The following is a 24,068-nucleotide window of genomic DNA, read 5'->3' on the forward strand; positions in this document are numbered from 1 at the left end:
TATTTTGACTATAGTGTTTTGATCACCACAATAAATAAACACACTATGAGATTTACTAAAAAATATTATAAATAATCTAAATAAACTTTCAGCTTTAATCAAAATAATTATAAATCTAAAAATATAATCTTATAATAATATATGAGCAATGACAATTAAATATAATTTATAGTATTTTTTAAATTATATATATATATCATTAATAAATAATATCATTAATAATTATTAGTAATTTATCATGCTGATGTTAATGAAGATTATTATTATTAGGTATCTAAATGCAAATACGAGGAATAACTTCAGATTAGGGCACGAGTTCGTGCTGCTCCGCTTCTCTCGTCGATTCACCGAATGGGCGCGGAAGAGCAGCAGCAGAGGGCCAACGGAGGTGACAGGATTGGGGGCTCGAGGCCGACGCCCATCTCCGAGTCTCAATTCCTGATATGGAAGCGCCGAAAGGTTCGACCTTCGTTCCTTCCTCATCTCTAGGGTTCCGGTTCTTCGTTTGCTTCTCGTTCCATCGAGATTCCCGTCTTTATGGATCAGTGGGGTTTCAAAGCACGATTTTCTTCGTTTAGGGTTCCAATTTTCGGTCTTCTTTTTCGTTTCGCCCTTGCTGGATTGTATATTTTCATCTTTAAGAGTGATTTGGGTTCTACCGGACGAAAGCTCGGTTTTGTTACCGCTTTATGCTTCAGCACTGGAGAGTCAAATCCAATAATGTTTTCTGAAGTCTCTTATTCTGGAGATAGGGATGGTTTCTTATGGTTGTTTCATTGTAGCTGGAGTTCTAATTCGTTCCGTTGAACATGCTGCAGTCGGAGTTATAGTCGTAAACTGATTTAGACCGTAAGCCCAAACAAAAAGTAGATCAGCCTTAAATTTTGGATCTTGCACCTTTTCTGTGTTAAATTTGCTTCGAAGACTGTGTGAAATGAGGACCAATGTTATCAACTAGTTTGATTTCATTGATGAGCTAAAGTTTTCTTGCACCTTGTTATTTTCATAAAATGCATATGTCCTTAGCCTTTGGCAATTTCGACCTTGATTTACCATATAGCAAGATATCAACTTCGGTAATTTATGAGAGTGGCACCTCTTTCTCTTGGATTCACTGGTTCTTGGATATTTTGGATAAATTGTGTAATCAAAACATCATGAACTGCTAGGCTCATGGTTCTCTTCATTCTATTATTTCTTCATGTTTGAGCAGCCAATTACCTTATACTTTGTATTGCCCCACCAATTATCTAATAATTTCTGAGATCTAAGCTACAAATGAACCTGTGAACTATTTACATGTGACATCTGAGTAATTTCATGTGGATGAATGGGTTTGGCAATTGAAACTAATTGGTGCATCTTAATTCACATTTCGCTTGATTTATGTACAGAATTTAGTTACTTATAGCAGCTAAACATACTGTTAGTACTCATATCCAGGATGCTGAAACAGCAGCAAGAAAAGCTGAAGTTGCTCAGAAACGTGTGGAAGATATAGCTGCTGGAACGGTGCAGATGAATGGTCGTGAGCTTTTCCTCCGTGAACCCTGGGTATTTGATAACACCCGTTACTGACGTTCCAAAGGTAAAATATTAGTGGGGTATGATATGTTCGGTGTCCAAATCTTGTTTGCCGCCCCAATTCTTTGTCATCAGTAGATACGTTTTTTCCTGTTATTTTTATGCATGAAGTCGTGTTATTCGGATTACCTAGATACCATTTTTTGTTTTCATATAACTTGGATCCCTAGAAAAAGAGTCAGTTTGGTGAGTTTTACCCCTATTGTGTTTAGGTAACCTGTGATTAATTTCTTTTTTTATACTTTAGGACTTCGTAGTATCGTAGAATTAACCGGTTCTATTTCAGTATTCAAAGACAGCACACCATATGTGTTTTAGGCAATATCACCAGTTTGTGGGAATTGGCTATATATAAGGGTTTGCGGAAAGCATCAATATAGAGTTGTCATCATGCATCGCTTGCTCCAGTCCGAGAATGACTTCATGATATTTACTCAACCGTCGGAAACATATATGCTTTTGAACACTTTAAGAGTTGATTCCAAGCATATCTCCAGAGTTGCTTATCTTTCATGTTTCTAATTTCGATTATTAAACAGGTCTTTGATTACCAAAGGTGGGAAAGAATGTAGTCTTCCAAGAGAATTTTAGGCTGCGTGCAGGGAGATAAAAGAAAGATTCGAAGGGTTAAGCTTGAAGAGCGCTTCATTGTACTTCCAAATTTACTTCCTGTATTTATGTTTCTGTATCTTTATATATGCCATTATAATTGTCTCCGACTTTAAAGAATGCATCCTCGTTAATTCTCTAATCATATGCACTGGAATCATATATTTGCGATGAGATGATTGTCACCTTGATCAGCTTATTTTGCATGAACACAGACATTTTGAAACTCTTATCAAAATATTTATTATCGTAGTTTCCTGCATCAGCTAAATTGATTGTGATATTTGAATTGGCCCGACTTGAAAAATACGATATATATATATATATATGTATATATATATATATATGTATATATATATATATATATATATATATATATATATATATATATGTATGTATATACTATACATATGTAGATATATAACAAACCATACGTCCTATTATAATCTCCTACCCAACACGTGGAGAGTAAGCATTCTTTAGTATTTAGCGCACTAACTCGGGCCACCTTAAAGTTGCGGACGTAACCTGTGATCAATTTCTTTCTTTATACTTTAGGACTTCATAGTATCATAGAATTAATCGGTTCTATTGTTAAGATTTGATTCATAGTTATCTAGGTAGTTACAGAGTGATTTAAATAATTACCTCAATCATGATGTTATAGGATGATTTCAATAACTACCACAATCATGATCTAGTAGTTATAGGGTGGTTACAATTATGTCTTATAAATAGGACCGTAAGAAAAGAATATCTTGTAAGTGTTCTTGTCAATCCTCTTGTTTTAAATACTATAATAGTATTATGTTTTTTCCTTGCTCCTCCTTCCCCAACATCTATTTCAGTATTCAAAGACAGCACACCATATGTGTTTTAGGCAATATCACCCGTTTGTAGGAATTGGCTATATATAAGGGTTTGCGGATAGAATCAATATAACGTTGTCATCATACAACGCTTGCTCCAGTCCGAGAATGACTTCATGATATTTACTCAACCGTCGGAAACATATATGCTTTTGAACACTTTAAGAGTTGATTCCAAGCATATCTCCAGAGTTGCTTATCTTCCATGTTTCTAATTTCGATTATGAACAGGTCTTTGATTACCAAAGATGGGAAAGAATGTAGTCTTCCTAGAGAATTTTAGGCTGCATGCATGCAGGGAGATAAAAGAAAGATTCAAAGGGTTAAGCTTGAAGAGCGCTTCATTATACTTCCAAATTTACTTCTTGTATTTACGTTTCTGTATCTTTATATATGCCATTATAATTGTCTTCGACTTTGAAGAATGCATCCTCGTTAATTCTCTAATCATATGCACTAGAATCATATATTTGCGATAAGATGATTGCCATCTTGATCGGCTTATTTTGCATGAATACAAACATTTTGAAACTCTTATCGAAATATTTATTATCATAGTTTCCTGCATCAGCTAAATTGATTGTGATGTTTGAATTGGCCCGACTTGAAAAATGCTATATATATATATATATATATGTATATACATATGTATATATATGTGTATACATATGTATATATATGTGTATACATATGTATATATATGTATATAAATATGTATACATATATATATAAATACATATATACATATGTATATATATAACAAACCATACGTCCTATTATAATCTCCTACCCAACACGCGGAGAGTAAGCATTCTTTAGTATTTAGCGCACTAACTCGGGCCACAGTAAAGTTGCGGGCGTTCCAATAGAATTAACTCGGTCCAATAATTTAACTAGGCCGAGTTTGTCTACGACTCGTCCCACTTCATTCATCAGTCCTAATGTGGAGGCCCACCCGCTCTGTCGAAAACCCTCCTCTTTCTCTGCGTATGAGGCGGTGCCTATTCTTCCAGCTCCCATGGGCTACAACCGATCCCGCCGCCCCGGAGATCGCTCCGCTCGTCGAGGGCAGACCAGTACGAGCCGGGGATCTCAGTGGTAAGAGCCTTCACGCCCTCCTCCTCCTCGTTGTTCGATTGTTTTCTAGTCTCCTTTCGTTAATTCGTCTTCCCGACTAGGTTTTATTTTGTTTTCCAGCATCGATTTGGTTTCTTTGGTAGCGGGTATTAGTACTCGCAAATTTGCATGCGGGATGTGTTGATTCTTCTGTCTTGGTTTAATTAGATAGAATAACCTAGGGTATAATATTTGGGTTAGATCAAATGGTTTGTGCAACACTTTGATCATCTGGAGCTAATTCTAACGAAGTTCCTGTTGGTTTAAATTCTGCAGGGATGAGGATCATGATAGATCCCTGCCGACAAATGAAGGTATGGAGTTTAGTTCAGTGGATATGTGCTATTTGGGATGTTTATTGTTGCGTGCTATATTATGTTATTTTCGATTGTTTATCCTTACAAAGAAAGAAGAAAAGAAAATAGTGATTATGCTGATTCTGTTCGGTTTTATGATGAAAGAATTGTGTCGCAAGCTATTGTTCGATCCATAGGAATACACATGAAAATATATCAAAATCTATTGTGAAATATATGCTTCAATTACCTGTTTTGCTGAACGTTAAGTTCAATTTTAGTCTCAGCTAATTTGTATGCTCATACTAGGTCGCTTGCATTCAAGCCCTTGATATTGCTGGTCGTTGGTCAATGCGCGCTTTTGTTTTATTGTTCCATTTTCTCCATTCATTTGTGAATTTGAGTTTCTAGCCATTAGTTTATTGTGCTATATTTAGAATCATTTTTTGGAAGAGTTGATAGGTTTTAGAAAAAAATATTTGAAGCATTGTCTTTTAACTGGAGCTAGTCGTGATGTCTTAACTATTTCAGAAGAATGTCATGAGGAAAATCATGCTCCAGGAATTCAGCTTGCAATGTGGGTATGTGTTTGTAAATAATTACAGATGGCACACTTATAAGATGCCTGAACTGTTTCGTCCTCTCTACCACTTTCTGTTGTACCAGGACTTTGGACAATGTGATATCAAAAGGTGCACTGGTCGAAAACTTGCCAGATTTGGATTCTTAAGGGTAAGTGTCTTGTCCTTTGCGATGGTTTGATTGATTTACATTATATGTCCCTTGTGGATGCTGGATAAAAGTTTATATGAAACTCGATTCATTTTTCCTTGACTTCAAATTAGATTGAAAATTTATTCTCCTTTCGGTGATAGAATCTAGCATCTAAAGGTTTGTATAAATATACTCTGAAAAAAATTACATATGTTGGCACGTGGTTGCTTGAATCAAGGATTGTCATGCCAGACATATTGTGCTGGCATTATATTTGCACCAATTCTCTCACATACCTTGCCAAGGGTCCTAGAGATACAAATCAAGATCCTTCTATCAAGATGACCATCTTGGCATGGCTTGGTGAAAGATCTTTTGATAAATTCTATATAGTTTTCTGGTACAAGTCTAAGACCCATCGTACATTCTTTTTTTTTTTTTGTTTTCCAATTTATATCATGGGGCACGGAACCAATATGGGACATTCAAAGCCACCACTGAGTCATATTAGGGAAAGTTCCATAGGATGATTCAAAATGTGCTCCCTTTTCCATAAGGTCATATCTGGGGGCTATTTAAACTAAGTAATGATTATTAGAAAATATCTACCCCTTGGAAGTATGAACACTCCTGCCTTCAAATAAAAAAGCTGTGAGAAGCACAATAGTAAAGCAAAATACAGTCTGCTCTTCCTTTTTTGTGACAGGCAATTATATTATTCATTATGCTCTTGCATTACTGTCATTTTTGACATACTGGTTTTTAAAATACTGACTAATGTAAATAAAATCTTACAGGAATTGCGGGTAACTAATGGTTTTGGTGGCGTTGTCCTAAGGTACTTATGAACTCATTGCACAAAAGAGTTCTCTGACCTATATTACCTCTGTAATATCATTGCCAATAAATGCGTGTACATGTATTCTTTGATTGTATTACACCATATCGTCATTACACTTCTTGAAGAAGCATTCAAGAGCCCTTTTTGTATCGTGTCATTGAATGATGTGGTAGCTCATCTCCTACCGACGTACAATTGTCTGAGTCTTCTGCAGGCTTAATATTTTAAGTTTTGAAGTATGCAATTTTATCACATTTCGACATCCCTTCACTTTTTTCTGCATTTGTCTGCAGTCCAGTTGGGAAACAATGCGTCTCCAAGGAAGATCAGCCTTTAATCAAGAGGAAAGGACTTGCTGTGGTAGATTGCTCATGGGCGCGCCTGAATGATGTTCCTTTTATTAAACTTCGTTGTGGTGCCCCTCGCCTCTGTAAGATCTGCAATAGCCTTTTGATGATGTCTTTTTTCTTCCTTGTGATAATTGGACCAATGTTCTTAATCATTTTTTTCTCTAAAGAAAAGCCGAGACATATACAATTGTAAATGAGGGGTATGCTGAATTTGAGCTTCAATCTGATAGACTGTTACCTTTTCCGACTGAGATGTGTTTTCACTATTAAATTACAAGGTTTTTATTACTTCTCATTATTGCCATCATTAATTGTCCACAGTTCAGTTTCTGAGTGGTCAGAATCATTTTTAGAACTTTTGAGCTAATTACCTAGTTTTCTTCCTTTTTTTTTGTCCTATAGTTCATGGAAATCCCCTAAAAATAGTTCTCTTGTTGTCTGTAATTCTCTTGCCGTCTGTCATATGTAATATGATAAGTCTTCAAACTTATATGTGATTTATCCACTTGATGCAGTGCCTTGGTTGGTGGCAGCAAACCCAGTGAATTATGGCCATCCATGCGAATTATCTTGTGTTGAGGCTTTGTCTGCAGCTTTAATAATTTGGTACAATCTCTAGCCCTTTCCTTGTCTTGATGGTGGATGTTGCATGATAGTCTTAGAACTGTTAATCATAAGCCAAAACAATGTTGCAGGCCGCCTTGCACTTGCCATTCAAGTTTATTGATCAAATATTCCAATGACTTGTTGGAACACTGTTTGAAGATATGGATGATTCGCTCTTGGATTTTATTGTCTAATACATGGTTTACTTGATAGGATCTCTTGGTTGAAGGGGTTGATTCTTTGTATATTATCACAGCTTAGTTTCACTTTCTAAGTTAAGAGGGGATTTAGTTTATTTCTTCTTTCCATCTTCTACATGGTCTTTTTTTTCCTTGTGATCCTGAAAATGGAATGAAACTATTGAGGCATACTCTATTTGTATCCTTTCACATTTCACAGTGGGTGTATAATTAATTGCCTGTTACACAATTAAGTGCCTGTGTATGAATGCAATTCAAATCTTATTCCTTTCACATTTCACAGTGGGGAGGAGGAAATGGCAAATCTGCTGTTAGGCAAATTCAAGTGGGGTCATTCATTCTTGTCTCTTAACAGGTATGTGCCCTCCACTTGGATGCTTTTTAAATTCAGTGTAGGATTATCACTATTTTTTTAAAGAAGTCACAGTCACACTTGACAATCATCGCCACTTGATTCTCCATGACTACGGTGCATGGGAGTTACTAAAGTTACAATTTGGATGATTACCTTGGAATTCGAAATAAGTTTGACCAAATCAAATGTTAATTTCAGACTAGTGCGTGCACCTTGGCTACCAAATGACTTGGTCATTGCATGTAAATTTAAGAACATAACGATGAGCTTTGCGCCCCTAGGCAGGAAATCACTTCATGTATCAGATTGTATGTTGTCTACCTACTCATGTCTGACAATATGCTAAGTGCTTTTCTTCTAAGACAGGGCTTCAGGAGGTTGACTTTTTCTGTGTTCAGTTCTTCCTTTCATAAATGTAGTTGGTAATAGCCTTTTTGATCCTAATTGACCATCCCCAACTCAAGGAGAGGAGAAAGGAAAAAGATATTACAATAAAATAACAGCCAATGCAGACAACTCACAAATGGGGGGAAGCCACTTATTTAGAAATCATCAACATGGTATACTTTATATATTGAGTTCAAATAATGTACTTCCATTCTTTCACCCTGCAGGGAACTACTCACTGCATATTCCCAATGTCAGACAGGATCGGAGATCATATCTGTCCAGAACTCCTGGTTATCTAGTAATGCACGAGTACCAAAGCCCCCACAAGGCGTAACAGGTATGATCATACTTCCTGTTGGGATGATTCTTTTTCTGTTGAGAATTTGTTTAGAGAGAAGCTTGGCATGCATATTAGATGTGAACATAGCACATCAATATCATGTTTCTATGTGCCTTTGACTTTTTATTGAATGAATTTGTTTTGAGCTCATTAGTTTCATGGTCATTATCAGAAACTGAAAGTAGATACCGTCTATGCTGCAGATAGCGCTCAGTCGCCTCCAGGCGACGAGCAATCTGGTAGCGATTCAGACGATGGATTACCGCCCCTCGAAGAGAACTTGAACCACTTGACATTACAAGAGAGTGAAGAAAGCGAGGAAGATAGTGAGTGAAAGGAGGTGTTCTCTGGCCGGCCTTGCGGTAATACACTATTTCAACTTCTATGGACGAACATGCAGTTTTAACTGTGATTTGGTAGTAGAGTTGGTTTTGGGATAAGCTGGATGTATAGTTTTTGTTTGCTGCAGTTGTTTTTTTCCCATTGAACATACACAAATTACAAAATCCCATTATATTCTGATCAAAATGTGTCAAAATGAAAATTTTATTTGTAACTTTTATTAAAATCTTTTTAGATATATCTCTACAAGAAGAATAGTAATCATTTTATCTCTTTTTAACTTAATCAGATCTATAAGTGGATGATAAAATAATAGATCAAAATTTGATCTTATTTGGAAGGAATAAGCAAAGGACTAAGAATTGAAGTTCTCATGACATAATTTGATAAATTGCTAAATTGTAAATTATTCATAAGCCCGGATGAGGTAGATGATTGTGTTAGGTCACCAGGAATAGCATTCAAACTGTTCGACCAATTTCCTAGCTGAAGAAAAACAACTACCAAATCGAAGAATGACTCGAAGGCGAGATTTTTCTTGCTTTGGTGTTTCACTCCAACGCGACGGTGGCGCCGACCTCCTTGAGTTTGGCGGCGATCGCCTCTGCCTCCTCCTTGGTCACCCCCTTCTTGAGCACCACGGGGGCCTTCTCCACCAACTCCTTGGCCTCCTTCAGCCCCAGGTCGGTGAACGTCCTCACCTCCTTGATGACCTTGATCTTGGCCGCGGCATCGAACTTCTCGAGCTTGATGTCGAACGCCGTCTTTTCCTTTTCCTCGGCCGGCTTGGCCGCCTCGGCCCCCGGCCCGGCTCCCGCCCAGGGCACGCTGCCGCCGGCCTGGACCAGGTGGTCGAGGCCGAGCTTGAGGCGGAAGAGGGTGGAGTAGTCCTTGCGCTCCTCCTTCGTGAGAGAGAGAAGCACATCGGCGATCCTCTCTAGTTTCTGGGTCCGGGACTCGGCGGCGGCGCCACCGGAAGGGGCGGAGGAGGAGAACCGGCGGACGGTAGAGGAGAGGAGGAAGCGGAGTGGCATTTTGGGCGGCACTTCGGCTTCCTATTCGGTTCGCTTAGGGGAAGAAGGCGGCCACGCGACTCCACGGAATCGCGGTTCAATTATCATAAATAACTGTTCATTAATACAATTTAGACATTATTTAAGTCCAATTTAGACATTGGTTTGTTGTCTACAATCGAATCGAGTCTAATCGAACCGAACTCAAGCTCTCCGCTAACAACATGGTTAGCCTAATCGAGTCAGATGTGTGGTCGAGACAGTTATAAATGGGACAGCCGAACTCCAACCTCTCAAATCCCAAACCCTCCCCGGTTCTGTTCTTGGAGCGCTTATCGACATTTCCTCGGCGGAGGCGTGAGAAACACCGGCGGGCCGGAGACCGAAACCCTAGAAGAAGCGAGCGCCATCGTTCTCGCCCCTATCGCCGGCGAGTGAGTTTGATTGTAACCCCGGAGATGTTGTTCGTTGATGTCGCATTACGGAAGGTTCTTCATCTTTTTTGTTCGTTCCTATTTCTCTAACCTGGAATTAGGGTTTTCTGTCCTGTTCTTGATGACGTGAGCTCGCGATCGCCCACGAGCGGTTGCCCTACGAGAGCTGATTGCTCGGTGAGTGCTTTTAGTCACGGAAAGATTGATTCTGCACTGGAGCTTTAGGATTTGTTATTCATGGCAGACGCATTTTGCTAGGTTCTTGATATTTTATTCGTCTCGATCGAATCCCTAGTTTCTGTACTGGATTTAGGGTTTTTCGTCCGGTTCTTTCCTGAGCTCTCGATGGGCCACGCGTGGTTGCCCGTGCGAGAGCTGATTGCTTGGTGACTGCTTTTCTCGCCGAAACAGTCGTACCCTTGGATCTGTTATCCATTGATGTCTCATTCCGAAAGGCTCTTGATCTTTAATTTATTTCGAGTTAATGCCTGTTCTTTCTGTCCTGGAATTAGGATTCTCCGTCCGATTCTTTCATGAGCGCTGGATTGCTTAAGGATTTGCACTGTGGAGGATTCATGATTTCCGTGGGTGGTTCAACTAACTCTTCTTATATATTTGCTCTCATCGTTCCTGTATAGGCTGGAACGAGTTAGGATTCCCGGCATTTGTTATTAATTGATGTTGTTTAGTGGGAGTTTCTTAATTTTCCTGGGAATCTTTTTTCTTAATCATGCTTCACACCGTAACCAAAATGTATAGCGATGGAGTAGGTTTTCACGGGTCTTATCCTCCGCCATGAACAGCGATGGACAGACAAATCTATATACAAATCATCCATGACAGTGTAGTGAAAAATTGTGAAAGCTTGATGATTTTATTCTTTCATTGAGAAAATATCTATTTATACAGATTTGAGTAAGAGATTTTTTTTAATTAATTCAAATCATGTATATATATTGTGATGATTGATCATAATATAAAGTTGTCATTCTATATATGTCTTTATCATCATCCTTTATTATGCTTTTTTAAGATTAAATTTTTGTCGATAATATTAATCTTGAAACATTGTAATTGAAATATTTTATGAGCGAGAGGTTTTGTGAGGTAATCAGCTAATTGACCAGAAATATGAATGTGGAAAAAACATAGTTGGACGTTTGATAATTTGATCTCCAATAAAGTGAAAGTCGATAATAATATATTTCATATGAGAGTGAAATATCGAGTAAAAGGACAAATAGGTGGTATTAACATTATCAAAGTATTTGAAGTGGATTGAAAAGCGATATTAAGTTTGTGTATTAGATTGATAATCTAATTGTGTTCTACAATATTAAAACTCTTAACTTATTAAGTTTACTTCACGGAAGAGAATGTTAGTTGAAGTAGAGGTTCTATCATTAGTATTATTTGTCCAATCAACATTGGTGAAGGAATGAAGATGAAGCGATGAGTGTTTACGAAAAAAAATTCATGATTGAAAGTCTCTTTAAAATATCACAGGATATGTTTTAATACAGATCAATATGTAGTAGAGGGATGATGCATGAATTATGATAATTTGTTGATTGTAAATAAAATATTTGGATGTGTAAGAGATAAATATTATAAGGAACCAAGTACTTGGTATTGTGTGATGATGATATAATATAATTTGAGTGATTTAGTGGAGAAGAATAGGGTCGCAACTTCTTTGACATCATATAATATAATATATCATGGGTATCACCAATAGTTTGGATGAACATGTGAAGTATTCATGATATCGCTTGAGGCCAATTGGGTATAGTAGGAGATTTGGGTCGATAAACTTTTATTGTGTTCAATTTTATCACAAAGCTAATAGATAACCTTTTAATGATTAATATTATTGAAACATTAGAGATGTTGATGATTATAGTGATTATTGTATTTGAAGTTATTTTTTGAGTTGTTTGGGTTGAAGTTGCCATCATAGTTGGAGAGTTGATAGTGTAATGGAGTTCTTGTTTGGTCTTATGTTGGAGTTCTTGTTGTTTTGATTATTTTTTTAGATTTTTGATTAAATTAAGCTGTGATAATTGGTTTTATCTTTTTCTTTTCTCGTTTCAAATATATTTTATTATCAATCAACTTTTCATATAGTTCTTTAAATGCCATTGATGAGTCATGTGATTAAATTATTGTCATAAACTAAGAGTATGAATAATCACTTGTATATCACTTAGGGGATGATTTATTAAAGTCAACTATCTATAATAATTTTTAGATGTTACGTAATACTTTTCTCTTAGGTCGTATGGATGGACAATCGAGGGAGTCATTGATGTGGCCTAATAAAATCATATTCGAAGAGAAGGTTGATGCTTTTGGAGAGTTGTGATTAAAATTGTTGTATTATTAGAGATGAATCCTCTAGGTTGAGAGAAATTATTATTTTTTGAAAAAATAATTATCGAAGCATCAGACCTAGAGAAGCGATAGACCTAGTCTTGTAGGTTGAGAGGAATTATTGTTCCTTAAAAAAAAAAAATCATCAAAGCATCAGAGCAGCTAAAGAAGGATGAAGAGTTGGATGTCGGATGGATCCAGACATCCATACAGGAGGCCAAGCACATTAGATGGTGGGTTTAAAGTAGATCAGATCAGATTATACATTATCGTTGGAGGAGGTTGATCTGATATGTGATCAGTATGATGGTGAAGCAAATTAGATTTGCTAGAGCATGTCACGAATGGGAGATCACGCAGAGGAATCGTATGTCTTCGTCTTCGAGTAAGCGGAGCAGATTGACAATAGATCAGTCGCCGAAAGTGTTCGTTGCGTTGTGAGGAGGAGGATACACCGATTGAGAGGAAGCGACGGTGAGGAAATGGTGCAGTTGCTGCAGCGGTGTGGAAGCGATGCTGCTATTGCTGCAGCGGCGACTATTGCTACAAATCCCAAAAAAAAAAAAAAAAAAGCACTGTTGCTACAACAATAATAGCAGTAGGTGAAGGGAAAAAAGATAACACGGGCATATTGCCATTGGATAGAGAGAGGAAATTTTAATGCTATGGTAGATCAACGAGGAAGTAGTAGTATTTGGGGGCAGCAAGATGAAGAATAGTCGTTGGTCACATCAGCTGAGGAATCATTGGCGTCGGGCAACGAGTCTTACTCGAAGAAAGAAAGTTTTAATATTCCTGAAAAATTATTATGAAAATTTGATGATTTTATTTATTAAAATAATATATATTTATACAAATTCGAGAAAAAAAAGATTCTCTCGATCATAAGCTCAAAGTGACACGGAGAAGCGCGTCAAGCAGAGAAGACGCCATCAACGGCAGCGGAAACGAAGGAGCTCCGTGGTCGCAGAGCCTTCTCCGGCTCCTTCCGAGTGGAGACCTCCTTGGCCGTCCTCCCAAGGCTCGAACGAACCAAAGAAGCCGCGGACGACTCCTCTTGCCTCGCCCCCCCGTGGCCTCCTTCCTCCCAGCCCACCTTTCTGCTGCTGCTGCTGCTCCTCCTCTCGTAATCTTCCACCACCAGGAGAGCAATGTCCGCCATTCTCCTCTCTCCGCTCTGATGTGTGCCCACATCGACCCGATCCACGGGTATGTCTACTTATACGCCCATCCGACTCACTTCTGATGTCGCGTAGAGGTCGGTGTGATTACGGATAAGGGGCCTTGCGTGTGTCGTGACTTTGCCTTAATCTCGTGGGCTTGGTTTTCGACTAACGCGTGAAGTAGCACGCATCTTCCGCTATTTTGTGCAGGACTTTCTGGTTTGCTTGGCGTGGAAAACCTGTGGCTGGCTACGATGGCAGAGGGAGGAGTAGGGGCTAAATGTGGAAAAAAGGTGTGCTCTATTCCCTGGTTTCCCTGGCGTGGAAAACCTGTGGGTGGCGTCGAGGGCAGAGGGAGGAGTAGGAGCTAAATGTGGAAAAAAGGTGTGCTCTATTCCCTGAGTTCCTTGGCGTGGAAAACCTGTGGGTGGCGTCGAGGGCAGAGGGAGGAGTAGGGGCTAAATGTGGAAAAAGGGTGTGCTCTATTTCCTGAGTTCCTTGGCGTGGAAAACCTGAGGGTGGCTACGAGGGCAGAGGGAGGAGGGGCTAAATGTGTGCAAAAAAAAAAAAAGGTGTGCACTATTCCCTTGTTTTATATCACAAATGTTTATTAGCTTATATTTCCTTTTTCTTATTACCGTCAAAACTTTCTGGTATATTTTTAAATTACCACGGGATTTGGAGATATCCGGTGGATGCTCTCTCACCGTATCATCTAATATCAATATTTTTTTTCTTGAACACTTTTCATATAATTTTTTTTTTCTTTCATTCTTCCTCTTCTTATTATTCTTCTCGAAGCATCTTTTATTATTAATAACACAAAATGATATATATATATATATATATATATATATATATATATATATATACGACAACAGCTAAATAGAAGCAATGGAGTTCATGGAGTGTCTAATAAAAGGAGAAAAACTCTAGTGATCGATCTTAAAGCACATTACCGAGTCTAACTAACAAAGGGAAGTTTACTCATAAACACTGAGCTTAATTGAAACCTTAAATCAAAACCGAAACACCAAAAGCGATTCCTGAAAGAAGCATGGAAGAGGTTGAACCTTTGCACAGATGATCCGGATTGCAGGCGCTGCTTGCGGACCTATCGGTACGACTTCTGAAACCGGGCACGGGCGCCGCGACCACCGAACTTCTTGGGCTCGCACCGGCGGGGATCCGCGACGAGAAGAGTTCGGTCGTAGCGGACTAGGATGTCCTTGATCTCCTTCTTGGACTGCTCGTCGACGTACTTCTGGTGGAAGGCGACGAGGGCCTTGGCGATGCTCTGGCGGATGGCGTAGATCTGGGAGGTCTTCCCGCCACCGCGGACGCGGATGCGGATGTCGACGCCCGCAAACCGCTGCCGGCCGAGGAGGAGGATGGGCTCGAAGGCCTTCAGGCAGAGGATCTCCGGCTTCACCAACTCGATCGGGACGCCGTTCACCTTGATCAGCCCGCGGCCGCGCTTACAGTGCGCCACCGCCACCGCCGTCGTTGCCATCGCCGCCGCACCAACCCGGATGTAACGGGAGATTCTACTGACCTTAACCCTAGACACTTGATCGGCGTCCGCTATTTATAGAGCGGACCGGCTTTGGAAATGGGCAGCAATCGTGTTGTTGGGTCCGGTCGCGTTTGAGCGCTTTGGTCTTGGATCGGGCCGAATCCTTTTTATAAATAAAGCATCCACGGTCTAACCGTTATTTCGCCGCTCTCTACGTTAGCCCTAAGTCGAGTTCATCTATCAATAATATCGATAAGGATCATGATCTCAACATATACCCTAGAATATAAAATAATTTAGATGAATATTTCTCTTGTTGTTATGATCCCTTGTGTTCGTCCAAGTGATCAGCAATTTTCACTTGGCCGGGCTGAAAGCTATCGTGGCCGAAACAGTCGAAACAGAGAAATCAATCATTCACATAAGAGGAAGTCCATGGCAAGTGATGAACTTCGCGTGCTTGTATATATACACACAATGTTGATGATATACTGACTAAAAACAGCACTAGAAACACCGCCTGTGCAATACATGTGTGTAAATTGTCTTTGGAACATGTAGCTAAAAAGGACCAACGTAAATATGGCACGCTACTTGTCTCCCGCGCGCCACTCACAACAGTTTGGGCTCAGGCAGTAAATGCAACATACAAGAAGGTGGTGGCAACTTGCAAGTTGAGAACATAAACTGTGAACACAGAGGTCACTTTGGAGAAGAATGTCCTGAATCTTTTGGGCGAGTTTAACAGAAGGTCCTGAATCTACACACGATCTCACTAACCTTGTTCTTTGTAAGGAGTCCAAATCAGTTTACTAACATCAACCTCCAGGCCTCCACGTCCAGCAGCCTTCAGGTGACGATCCAGGACCTTCGGGTCCGCACATATGACGTGCTGTCCCTTCCTGTACTGTATCAAGTCGAGAGTCTGCAGGGTGCTCAAGATGTCATCGGGTTTTATCGCAGTCATGTCACTGAGTTCCTGTCGATAAATCGAACTTGACAGTATTAGAGAACATATCAGGAGCTACTGCTGCTGCTATGCAAGTGTAACATTCTTGAACCTGAGAGCTTATAGGTTTTCTTGGCATATATTTTATAGCTATCCTTTATTTTATTGTCAAAGAGATTTACGTTATAAAATAAATCATAACTTCATACATATATGTTCACTCTCATCAATAATATTAGCATGTAAGAATGACTGCTAAAGAGCAGCTGCTTGAAATAAGGAATTCATTGTCATGCGACACAGACATGCTCACACTAAGAAGGAACATTTACCAAAAAGCTAAAATCGGTAATATGGATGGTTCTGGTGACAGCAGTTTTGCAAATGGAAAATATAAACGTTGCAAGGACAAATTGAGGTAAGAAAAACAGACATAGGATAAGAACAGAAGTGCACAAGGATGCTAACCTTGATGGAGATGTTGCCCTTGTGCTTTTTCAAAATGTCCAGAAGAACCCTAGTCCAATATCCTCTGTAGCTTAACAGTCCAAGATCAGAGAGTGGTCGCTCTGGGGTTCCAACTTTACCCTCCTTCTTTGAAAGTTCATAAGCTGTACAAGATTAAACTTGATCAGGCACATCATTATTAGTATACAATATATAAAAGTAGGTTAAAATGCATGTTATGAAGATAAAAAAAAATTTCTTTCACAAAGGGTATTAGGATACAAAGAAAATGTTTCGAGGAGCAACTCTGACAGTCAATAAAGTTCAGAACAGTTCAGAAACTTCATCATCAATAGAAATATGGAATCTCTAGCAGAATCATCTTCCACCAACAATCTTCCAGGCAGTGACTTTTCCTTGGCCCTCTTCCTCCTCCTTGATGGTCAAAACCAACAAGAACACCAAACTCTGGAACCTCACTTTTCAAAATATAGCATCCAGAAGGAAGGAAGAAGAAAAGAAGAGCATGAAATGGCAAAATCTGACAAAGGAAAAGGGCAGCGATGAAAAGAAGGGGTGATGGAGTGAAACAGGATTGGACAAACCAAGCATGGCCAAACGTGCTAAATATTTGCCTCTGCAAGTCAGATCTCAGTGGTTACATGACTTTTTATATACATCTCCACAGCATGTCTTACATAATGCTAAAAACATCATCCATCCAGTATGAATTATCAATAAGAAAATAATCAAAATCATTATGATGTTTAGCTGTTGCATAACCATGAAATCACCATCCAATCAGTGCGATCATTCCTTTACCAATATGAACTATCGAATATCACATTTGCTGGATCAATGCCATCGGCATCAGTGTCAATTATGTATTGACAACATCAACATACACCACAGACAACAGATGGCACCAACACCATAGTCTTACTACCTTGCAGATAAATCCAAAAATTCATCATAGTATCCACTGTCCACTGTCTTTAGAACATCTAATGACTGGGACTAACAAGAGAAGTCATAACAAAATGAATACATGGGCTGAATCTCGAAATAAAACCACCCAGAATTACACTGGAAAGGGCCTAGTCCTGAAGACTAAAGCCAAATTTACATGGAGGTCTATAAAAATGTGCCATCCTATCGATAAGATTTATGAACAGTAAAAACAAGATAGGGAAAGATAAGAAGCTTACAGAACGCAATTAGAAATTTCCCATATCCTTTCCTTTGGTAAGGAGGAAGAGTAAGAATGCATGCCAGATTGTATGATTCTTCTGAATGTTTTTCCTTCATAACAAAGAAAATAAATAGAATGTTTAGAATGTCAACTGACAAAATAAATGGAACAACAGACAAATTGGATACTTCAGAGTAGTAAAAGGATGATAAGGCAACAGATAGGGGCAGATTGCAGGTTTTGGTTTGTTTGCATTATGGATATAAAATATTTCTTTAAAAGCAATTCAGTTTACTGTTATGCAGAACAAATCTATTGTAGATGGTGAGATTCGTGCCAAGACAAAGTTGATCCTCTGCAACCTTAAGTGTTTGAGATGCAAGTCAGTATAAGAGTTTCTTAGATAAGACCTTAAACCCTGCATTGGCAGGAGGCTTGTCTGATGAGCTGTCCTATTTTTATGGTGCATAACAATAATCAGTAGCCTGTATATCATTATATCATAATTCTTTCATCTACACGTAGTTCAGATTTCAGCAACGCATATACACTTCATTTCCATAAAAAAAAGGTCCATAAGAAATGATACCTTTGAGAAATAACCAACCATGTGGCAGCCTCGATCATCACATTCACAAAGAACATAGAACAGAAACAAATCAACATCATAATAGAGGGTCTTATGGTCCAGAAACAATTTAGCCAAATAGCAAAGATTCTGCCCATAAACCTTGTTCTTCTTGCCATCGACCTGTATAAAAGTTACCATTAAAGCCATCAAGTATATCCAAATACAATATTAAAGATGGCTAAGAAGAGATATAAGAAGAACAAAGAAGGACTCATGAGAAGCATGCTTCAAATGAAAAGGTTGGTCATATTGGTGGGCATATTTAATAAACTAAGAAGCTTAAAAGTTACTTAGCTTTGACAAGCTTGTCATGCAATGAAGCATTGCTCATTAGAAAAGGAAAAGGAAAAGAAACTCATTTATGGAAGATAGATCAAATCCAATGAAAAAAAGCATGAACTACAAGGATATAAAGTTCACCTCAAACATAGAAAGGGTGCCACTTCTATAAATTTCATCACCTGGAGGATGCTTAAGGTCGCATTTGCGCTGCAAAGTGAACACGAGCATGAGAAAAAGCCAAGAAGCCTTAAAACAAGTTGCATAGAAACCAAAAACAAGCAATAGAAGAAGTCATAGCTAACAGATTATAAGGTTGAACAAGCAAAAAATATAAAGATTATTCTAGTCTCAGGGATTAGTCACTTGTAGACAACACAAATAGAAAGATGCTAGTGTATGGCTGTTCAGAAGTTACATCCAGTAGGTTATCCATTCATAAGGCCAAAGTAATGTTTCGTACCATACTGTGTCCCCAGATAACAATTATCTAGCCAGTGCCTCCTGTAACTATCGCTTTTACATTCAAGAGTTCAAGATGCTTCACATGGGGTCTCTTCTGTAATTATGGAATTCATTTATCCCCTTGGAACCATGATTTGAATTCCTTATCCTGATTTATTATACTTTTTCTAACTTTAGTGATCAAATTATCAACATCATTTATTTTTATAGATATAAATCAATCAATGAAAATAAAATCCACAGACATTCTTACCCAAATACCTCTAATAAAATCTCAAAACAGCAACAGTGCTAAATAAGAGAGAAGAAAACTAAGCTAGGTAGCATACTTGTAATTATAATGCAACCAGGAAATCTAGAAATTATGGTCTCTTCTTTATTTCCTATGTTTTTCCCTTTAGTAGTTCTGGTACAAAAAAGAGCAATTGTTGGTGCTAGAGTAAAGTCACTTTGTCACAACAAGGGTAACCAAGATTAGATCATGAAAATGACTTATCTGCTTGCAAGGATAAGGTTCCGTACATTAATCTATCCTATACCCCATAACAGTGGAAGCTATGTGCATTGAGCTGCCTTTCAGTAATTAACTATAATGACAATATTTACTCCGCTTGGTTGTATGAACATTTTACACCTTAAAATTAAGTTCATACAAAAACAGCTAGACTGAGAGCATAGAGTAAACAACTAGGGCATTTGCATAACATTTATACCAATTAAAAAATTCACATTATGATGTGTAAGTTCATAATGTTCAAAGCAACTCAAATACAAAATTGTACCCAATTACATGTTCTGGCACTAATGCCATCTTTTGTTGTTAAATCACTACATTGTCTCCCATGTAACTGAAAAAAATCCTGCCACAAAATAAATAATCTTAAATAGAAAAACTCGGCACCATGGAATAATCTTGATAAATTGAAACCCTGCCTAAAAGTAAACATGTATCTACCTATATCTTTGACTTACCATATGTTTTGCTACATCAAGAGACAACAGTATAGTCATTGATATAAAACCATCTTCATTTCTAATATCTCATTATCAAGCACCTTTCTGTGAATGTGTAATAAATACTAAGAACCAGACAAATCTCGTCAAGAGAGACAATTAAAGAATAACCATTTTTTATCATATCAACCTCCTAGTCCATCAAGCTAAGCCTATTATCCATTTATGGAACTCCTATAACTCAGCGAAATTAAAGTCATGCTTGGAATTTCCACAGAAGGTAACAGTTAAAGTAACACCAAAATAGTACACACATTAAGGTCGAAACAACCTATTTCAATATGCACATGTAAAGGAGTGCCACCAGCTAATTCATTCAAGAGAATCGATAAACAGTATGCCTGACATAAACATAGAAAAGGATATAGAAATAGCTTAACAGCATCAGATAGTGGAACACCATCCATATCCGATGGACATTGCAAGTCCACTTATAAAACTGAGAAAAGAAAAATCTTAGACTCAGTATAACAAATAACTTTATGAGGAAATAATATACGTGGACAACCATGATCTTCAACTGCTTATGATTAGATAGTATCCATGCAACTTAAGTTTCTTAATGTGAGCAACTGCAAAAAATTCAGATGTAGCTCACCATATGCCTCTGAAGCTGTTCTTTGCGCTTCATGAAATTGAGGCAAAATTCACAGAAATACAGTTTTGGAGAGTCACTGTACTCTGGCGGAAAAGGAGAGAAGTACCATGTATCAATCTCATATCTGCCAAGTTCTATTTTTGCAATGTTTTTGACTTTTGTGAACTCCTCATGTTCCCGTAAACTAGCAGCATCAAGCTCCTCGTGACCATGCTGAACAGAAAAACAAAAACATAAACAAAAACAAAAAGACAAAAAAACAAAAGTTAACATAAATCATAAAGCAAGTATGTGGAACAAAATCAAATGACCTAGGTCTATATGCAAGATATTATCAGTTTTCAAAGATTTAACCTCTAAATTTTGTATCAATCTATCCTGTTGTTCCTTGCACCCAGTTTCACAAGCATAATCTACAAAAGTAAAAGATCACACTTTTTTTTCCTTTTAAAGAACTAAAACTAATTTTCTCTATTAAATCATCTATGCATTTTCCCACTCCAAAATATATGTATCTGTCTGAACAAAAAAGAAGCAAACGGAAAAGTGAATTTGATTGTGGACTTGCTACAGTATTTCCGGCTCACATGTTTAGACCCTACAATACCAACTGTTTAAGCTTAGATAGTGTGCAGATGGAAATTTCTTAGTGGAGACGACATTAGTCCTAGCATATCTGTAGCCACAATGAATGATGCTCCACAGTAACAGAATGAAAACTAAAATTTCATAAGAAAATGCAAAAAAAAGACTTGGTAAAAAACAAAGTGCTAAATTTGATGTAAATTTCACTTAAAAAAAATAATATAGATGAGCTTATGCAGTATTATGGAATTGCAAAATTAATAGTGTGGTTTAACAAGATTGCTGATAATTTATTTTGCTGTAAAATACCTCAACATGTGTTTCATCAATCTTCCGTTTCTGGTGACGTGTCATTTTCAAGCTTGTTACCTGAAAAGGATCATGCAGGAATACTTGTAAAGCCTATTCCATAAAAGGTAACATGTAAAAAAATGATTTAGATATAGCAAGTAGAAAAATTAAATACATATAGCAAGTATACTGAGAGAAACCACAGGAAACTACAATAGATGTCCAAGCAAACACAGAAACATGGCCATTAGAAAAAAGATGCAGAATCTTGCACTCTTGGGACCCTCTTCCAACTAAGAGTCCAAAGTCATAAAAAGTAAACATCTATAGCACATACTTGACATGAAATGGAAAACAAAACTAATTGAAAAATACCTTGTCCTCCACCTTCTCATCAACATCAGTCTCCACTGTATCAAGATCAAGTTGCTCAAGTTTAACCCACTCATCAAGCCTCCTATTGACTGTCAAAACAAATAACTAAAAGGTATTTAGTTATTCACCTCAAGCGAAAGTGAATAAGAAACTTGATGGCTGAGCCTATTAAAAAGATTTTAAAATGAGGCCCGTAACAGTACTAAGATCAAGCAGAAAACAAAGTTTTTATATCCAGAAAGTGAAATGTCGCACTATAAAATTAACCATAGGTACTTGCTAATTTTCTCTCAGATTATTCTTTGAAACAACAACCACAAGAGACAAAAAACTTACAGTTTCTGCTATACAGATGTATAAGAACATTGTTTCATGCTTCCTTCCAACTCAAAAATGGGGAACACTTAAAACATCCTGAAGAAAATTCTAGAGAGCAATTATCCCAGAGTTCAACATCATTAATTTATTTTGTTAAAATGTTGTCTATTGACTAATCAACATTTGTCTCACAAAGCATAACTTCCTTGATAATTGATTTTCCTTTTCCATTTTGACATAAGGGTCATCCTAAACCACAAATCTCTTAAGATGCCATTCTTCAATTTAACCATTCATCGTTAGCTCTCTATTATACTTTTTTCAATCTCATTTTTCATGTTGACTGACAGATCCAAGTAAGTCTTTGCATTCTACAACTTCTTTTGAATTATATTCAAGTATATATTTGTTCTTTCCTCTTGGTGTTACAACAGCTCATTTTGCAAATCAGATATCATACTTTGCCTTAACCTTTAATATCCAGCCTTGATATCCAAATATCTAATTGCAAAATATTTCCAACTCATGCAGTAGTTTGATTCAATATACATTTATAATAAAAATCATGTAGCGGACCCATTATCCGTCCTCTTGCAGACTTACATTTCTAATATGAAAAAAAACGAAGAATCTTATTTTTTATACATGGTATGGCTAGATTTAACAGTCAATCAAAATACATGAAGCCCAATCAAGTCATGGGTGACAAATCGATGCAGACATGTGTAGTCCAGTGGACTATGAGAACCCAGTTAACCCAGTGATGGTATGACACCAGGTGCGGAGACCAATCCATAGTCGTTCCCAAACTGCATCAGGTTCTCAATCATGATAGCATTCGATTGAAGAACCAGGTGGGGTCAGCTTAGTCACGATGGGTGACCAAAAACGTTACTAACAATACATATCAACTATGGATGACCTAAGCATTACGCATGATTAATCTGCAGTATAAATTGTGAAATTTTGCATTATATTGACTACAGAAAAATAAAAACTATTTTCTTCAGAAAAATAAAAGGACCAAACTACTATCACTTTGCAGATGTTTCAGTTCAAAAGGTTCCCATCACAAATTGCAGCACTGACGCCTTCAACTAAGTAAATACCTCTAAAGATTGTTACAGCAAGTCACAACTTGACACTTTGTCCTCAGTTCCAACTTTTCCAACACCTAATTTACCAAATCATCTAACACTGGCCGAAACCCTAATCTCGACCCCAACCCTAAATCTACCCTAGAACTTAATACAGAGATGGATGCAAAAGACGGGGGAGCGAGGCGCTTACACTCGGTGTAGTGAACGTAGTACTCGTAGTCGTTGGGGCCGCCCGAGCAGGTCTTCCGACGCTCGATGACCTTGACGGGGTGGGGCTTCTGATCCCGCCACCGGCACATCACCCTCGTGCCGACCTCCAGCGGCAGCACTGCCGCCGATCCCGACCTCCCTCTTCTAGTCGGATTGTCTGGCCCGCCGGTAGCGGTAGGGACAGCAGCGACGCCGTTGGAGGGCGGGGCGGCCGCCCCGTCCTCCGCCTTCACTTCCTTCATCGAGCCCATCGAGGACCGGTGGGGACGGTTGTCGTTTCGGGTTTCAAAATGTTAGTAGGTCGCGAGATTTGGTTCGGTTTGGTCTTCACCACTTGCTACGTGTACGTCCGCTTTTTAATGGCTCGGATAGTTTCGATCCCATGTCTTTTCTAAGCCAGCTTGTAGCGTTTAGGTTCATTTAGGTGTTTATTTGGACTACCATTGGTCCATGGCGTCATATATGGCGGTGGGACCCATCAGTTTGTACGGTAGATACACTGT

At 38.2% G+C, this 24,068-nt stretch overlaps 5 protein-coding genes across 5 annotated transcripts; 2 read left to right on the forward strand and 3 right to left on the reverse strand.

Annotated features, from left to right (window-relative positions):
* The first annotated feature begins 293 nt into the window (after positions 1-293).
* Positions 294-2,367, forward strand: LOC103987465 (uncharacterized). The gene is made up of 3 exons (XM_009405780.3): positions 294-459; positions 1,444-1,588; positions 2,124-2,367. The coding sequence occupies exons 1-2, from the start codon at positions 352-354 to the stop codon at positions 1,576-1,578; spliced, it is 243 nt and encodes an 80-aa protein (XP_009404055.2). The 5' UTR covers positions 294-351; the 3' UTR covers positions 1,579-1,588; positions 2,124-2,367.
* A 1,637-nt stretch (positions 2,368-4,004) lies between these two features.
* Positions 4,005-8,798, forward strand: LOC135640414 (uncharacterized). The gene is made up of 10 exons (XM_065154814.1): positions 4,005-4,160; positions 4,455-4,492; positions 5,006-5,055; positions 5,141-5,206; positions 5,986-6,026; positions 6,323-6,459; positions 6,895-6,985; positions 7,469-7,540; positions 8,155-8,267; positions 8,474-8,798. Exons 1-10 carry the CDS (start codon positions 4,081-4,083, stop codon positions 8,602-8,604), a joined length of 819 nt encoding a protein of 272 aa, XP_065010886.1. The 5' UTR covers positions 4,005-4,080; the 3' UTR covers positions 8,605-8,798.
* A 144-nt stretch (positions 8,799-8,942) lies between these two features.
* Positions 8,943-9,919, reverse strand: LOC135640415 (uncharacterized). The gene has a single exon (XM_065154815.1). It carries the CDS (start codon positions 9,644-9,646, stop codon positions 9,164-9,166), a length of 483 nt encoding a protein of 160 aa, XP_065010887.1. The 5' UTR covers positions 9,647-9,919; the 3' UTR covers positions 8,943-9,163.
* Positions 9,920-14,508: 4,589 nt separating this feature from the next.
* Positions 14,509-15,170, reverse strand: LOC135640416 (small ribosomal subunit protein uS9-like). The gene has a single exon (XM_065154816.1). The coding sequence runs from the start codon at positions 15,106-15,108 to the stop codon at positions 14,710-14,712; it is 399 nt and encodes a 132-aa protein (XP_065010888.1). The 5' UTR covers positions 15,109-15,170; the 3' UTR covers positions 14,509-14,709.
* A 357-nt stretch (positions 15,171-15,527) lies between these two features.
* On the reverse strand, positions 15,528-23,892 carry LOC135640413 (putative MYST-like histone acetyltransferase 1). Its single transcript, XM_065154813.1, has 9 exons — positions 23,546-23,892; positions 21,938-22,026; positions 21,581-21,640; positions 20,687-20,899; positions 18,751-18,819; positions 18,289-18,450; positions 17,716-17,809; positions 16,529-16,671; positions 15,528-16,090 (listed from the first exon to the last, which is right to left on the reverse strand). Exons 1-9 carry the CDS (start codon positions 23,814-23,816, stop codon positions 15,887-15,889), a joined length of 1,305 nt encoding a protein of 434 aa, XP_065010885.1. The 5' UTR covers positions 23,817-23,892; the 3' UTR covers positions 15,528-15,886.
* Positions 23,893-24,068: the final 176 nt, after the last annotated feature.

This window comes from Musa acuminata, chromosome BXJ3-6 (genome assembly GCF_036884655.1).
Source record: "Musa acuminata AAA Group cultivar baxijiao chromosome BXJ3-6, Cavendish_Baxijiao_AAA, whole genome shotgun sequence".
Taxonomy (NCBI): Eukaryota; Viridiplantae; Streptophyta; class Magnoliopsida; order Zingiberales; family Musaceae; genus Musa; species Musa acuminata.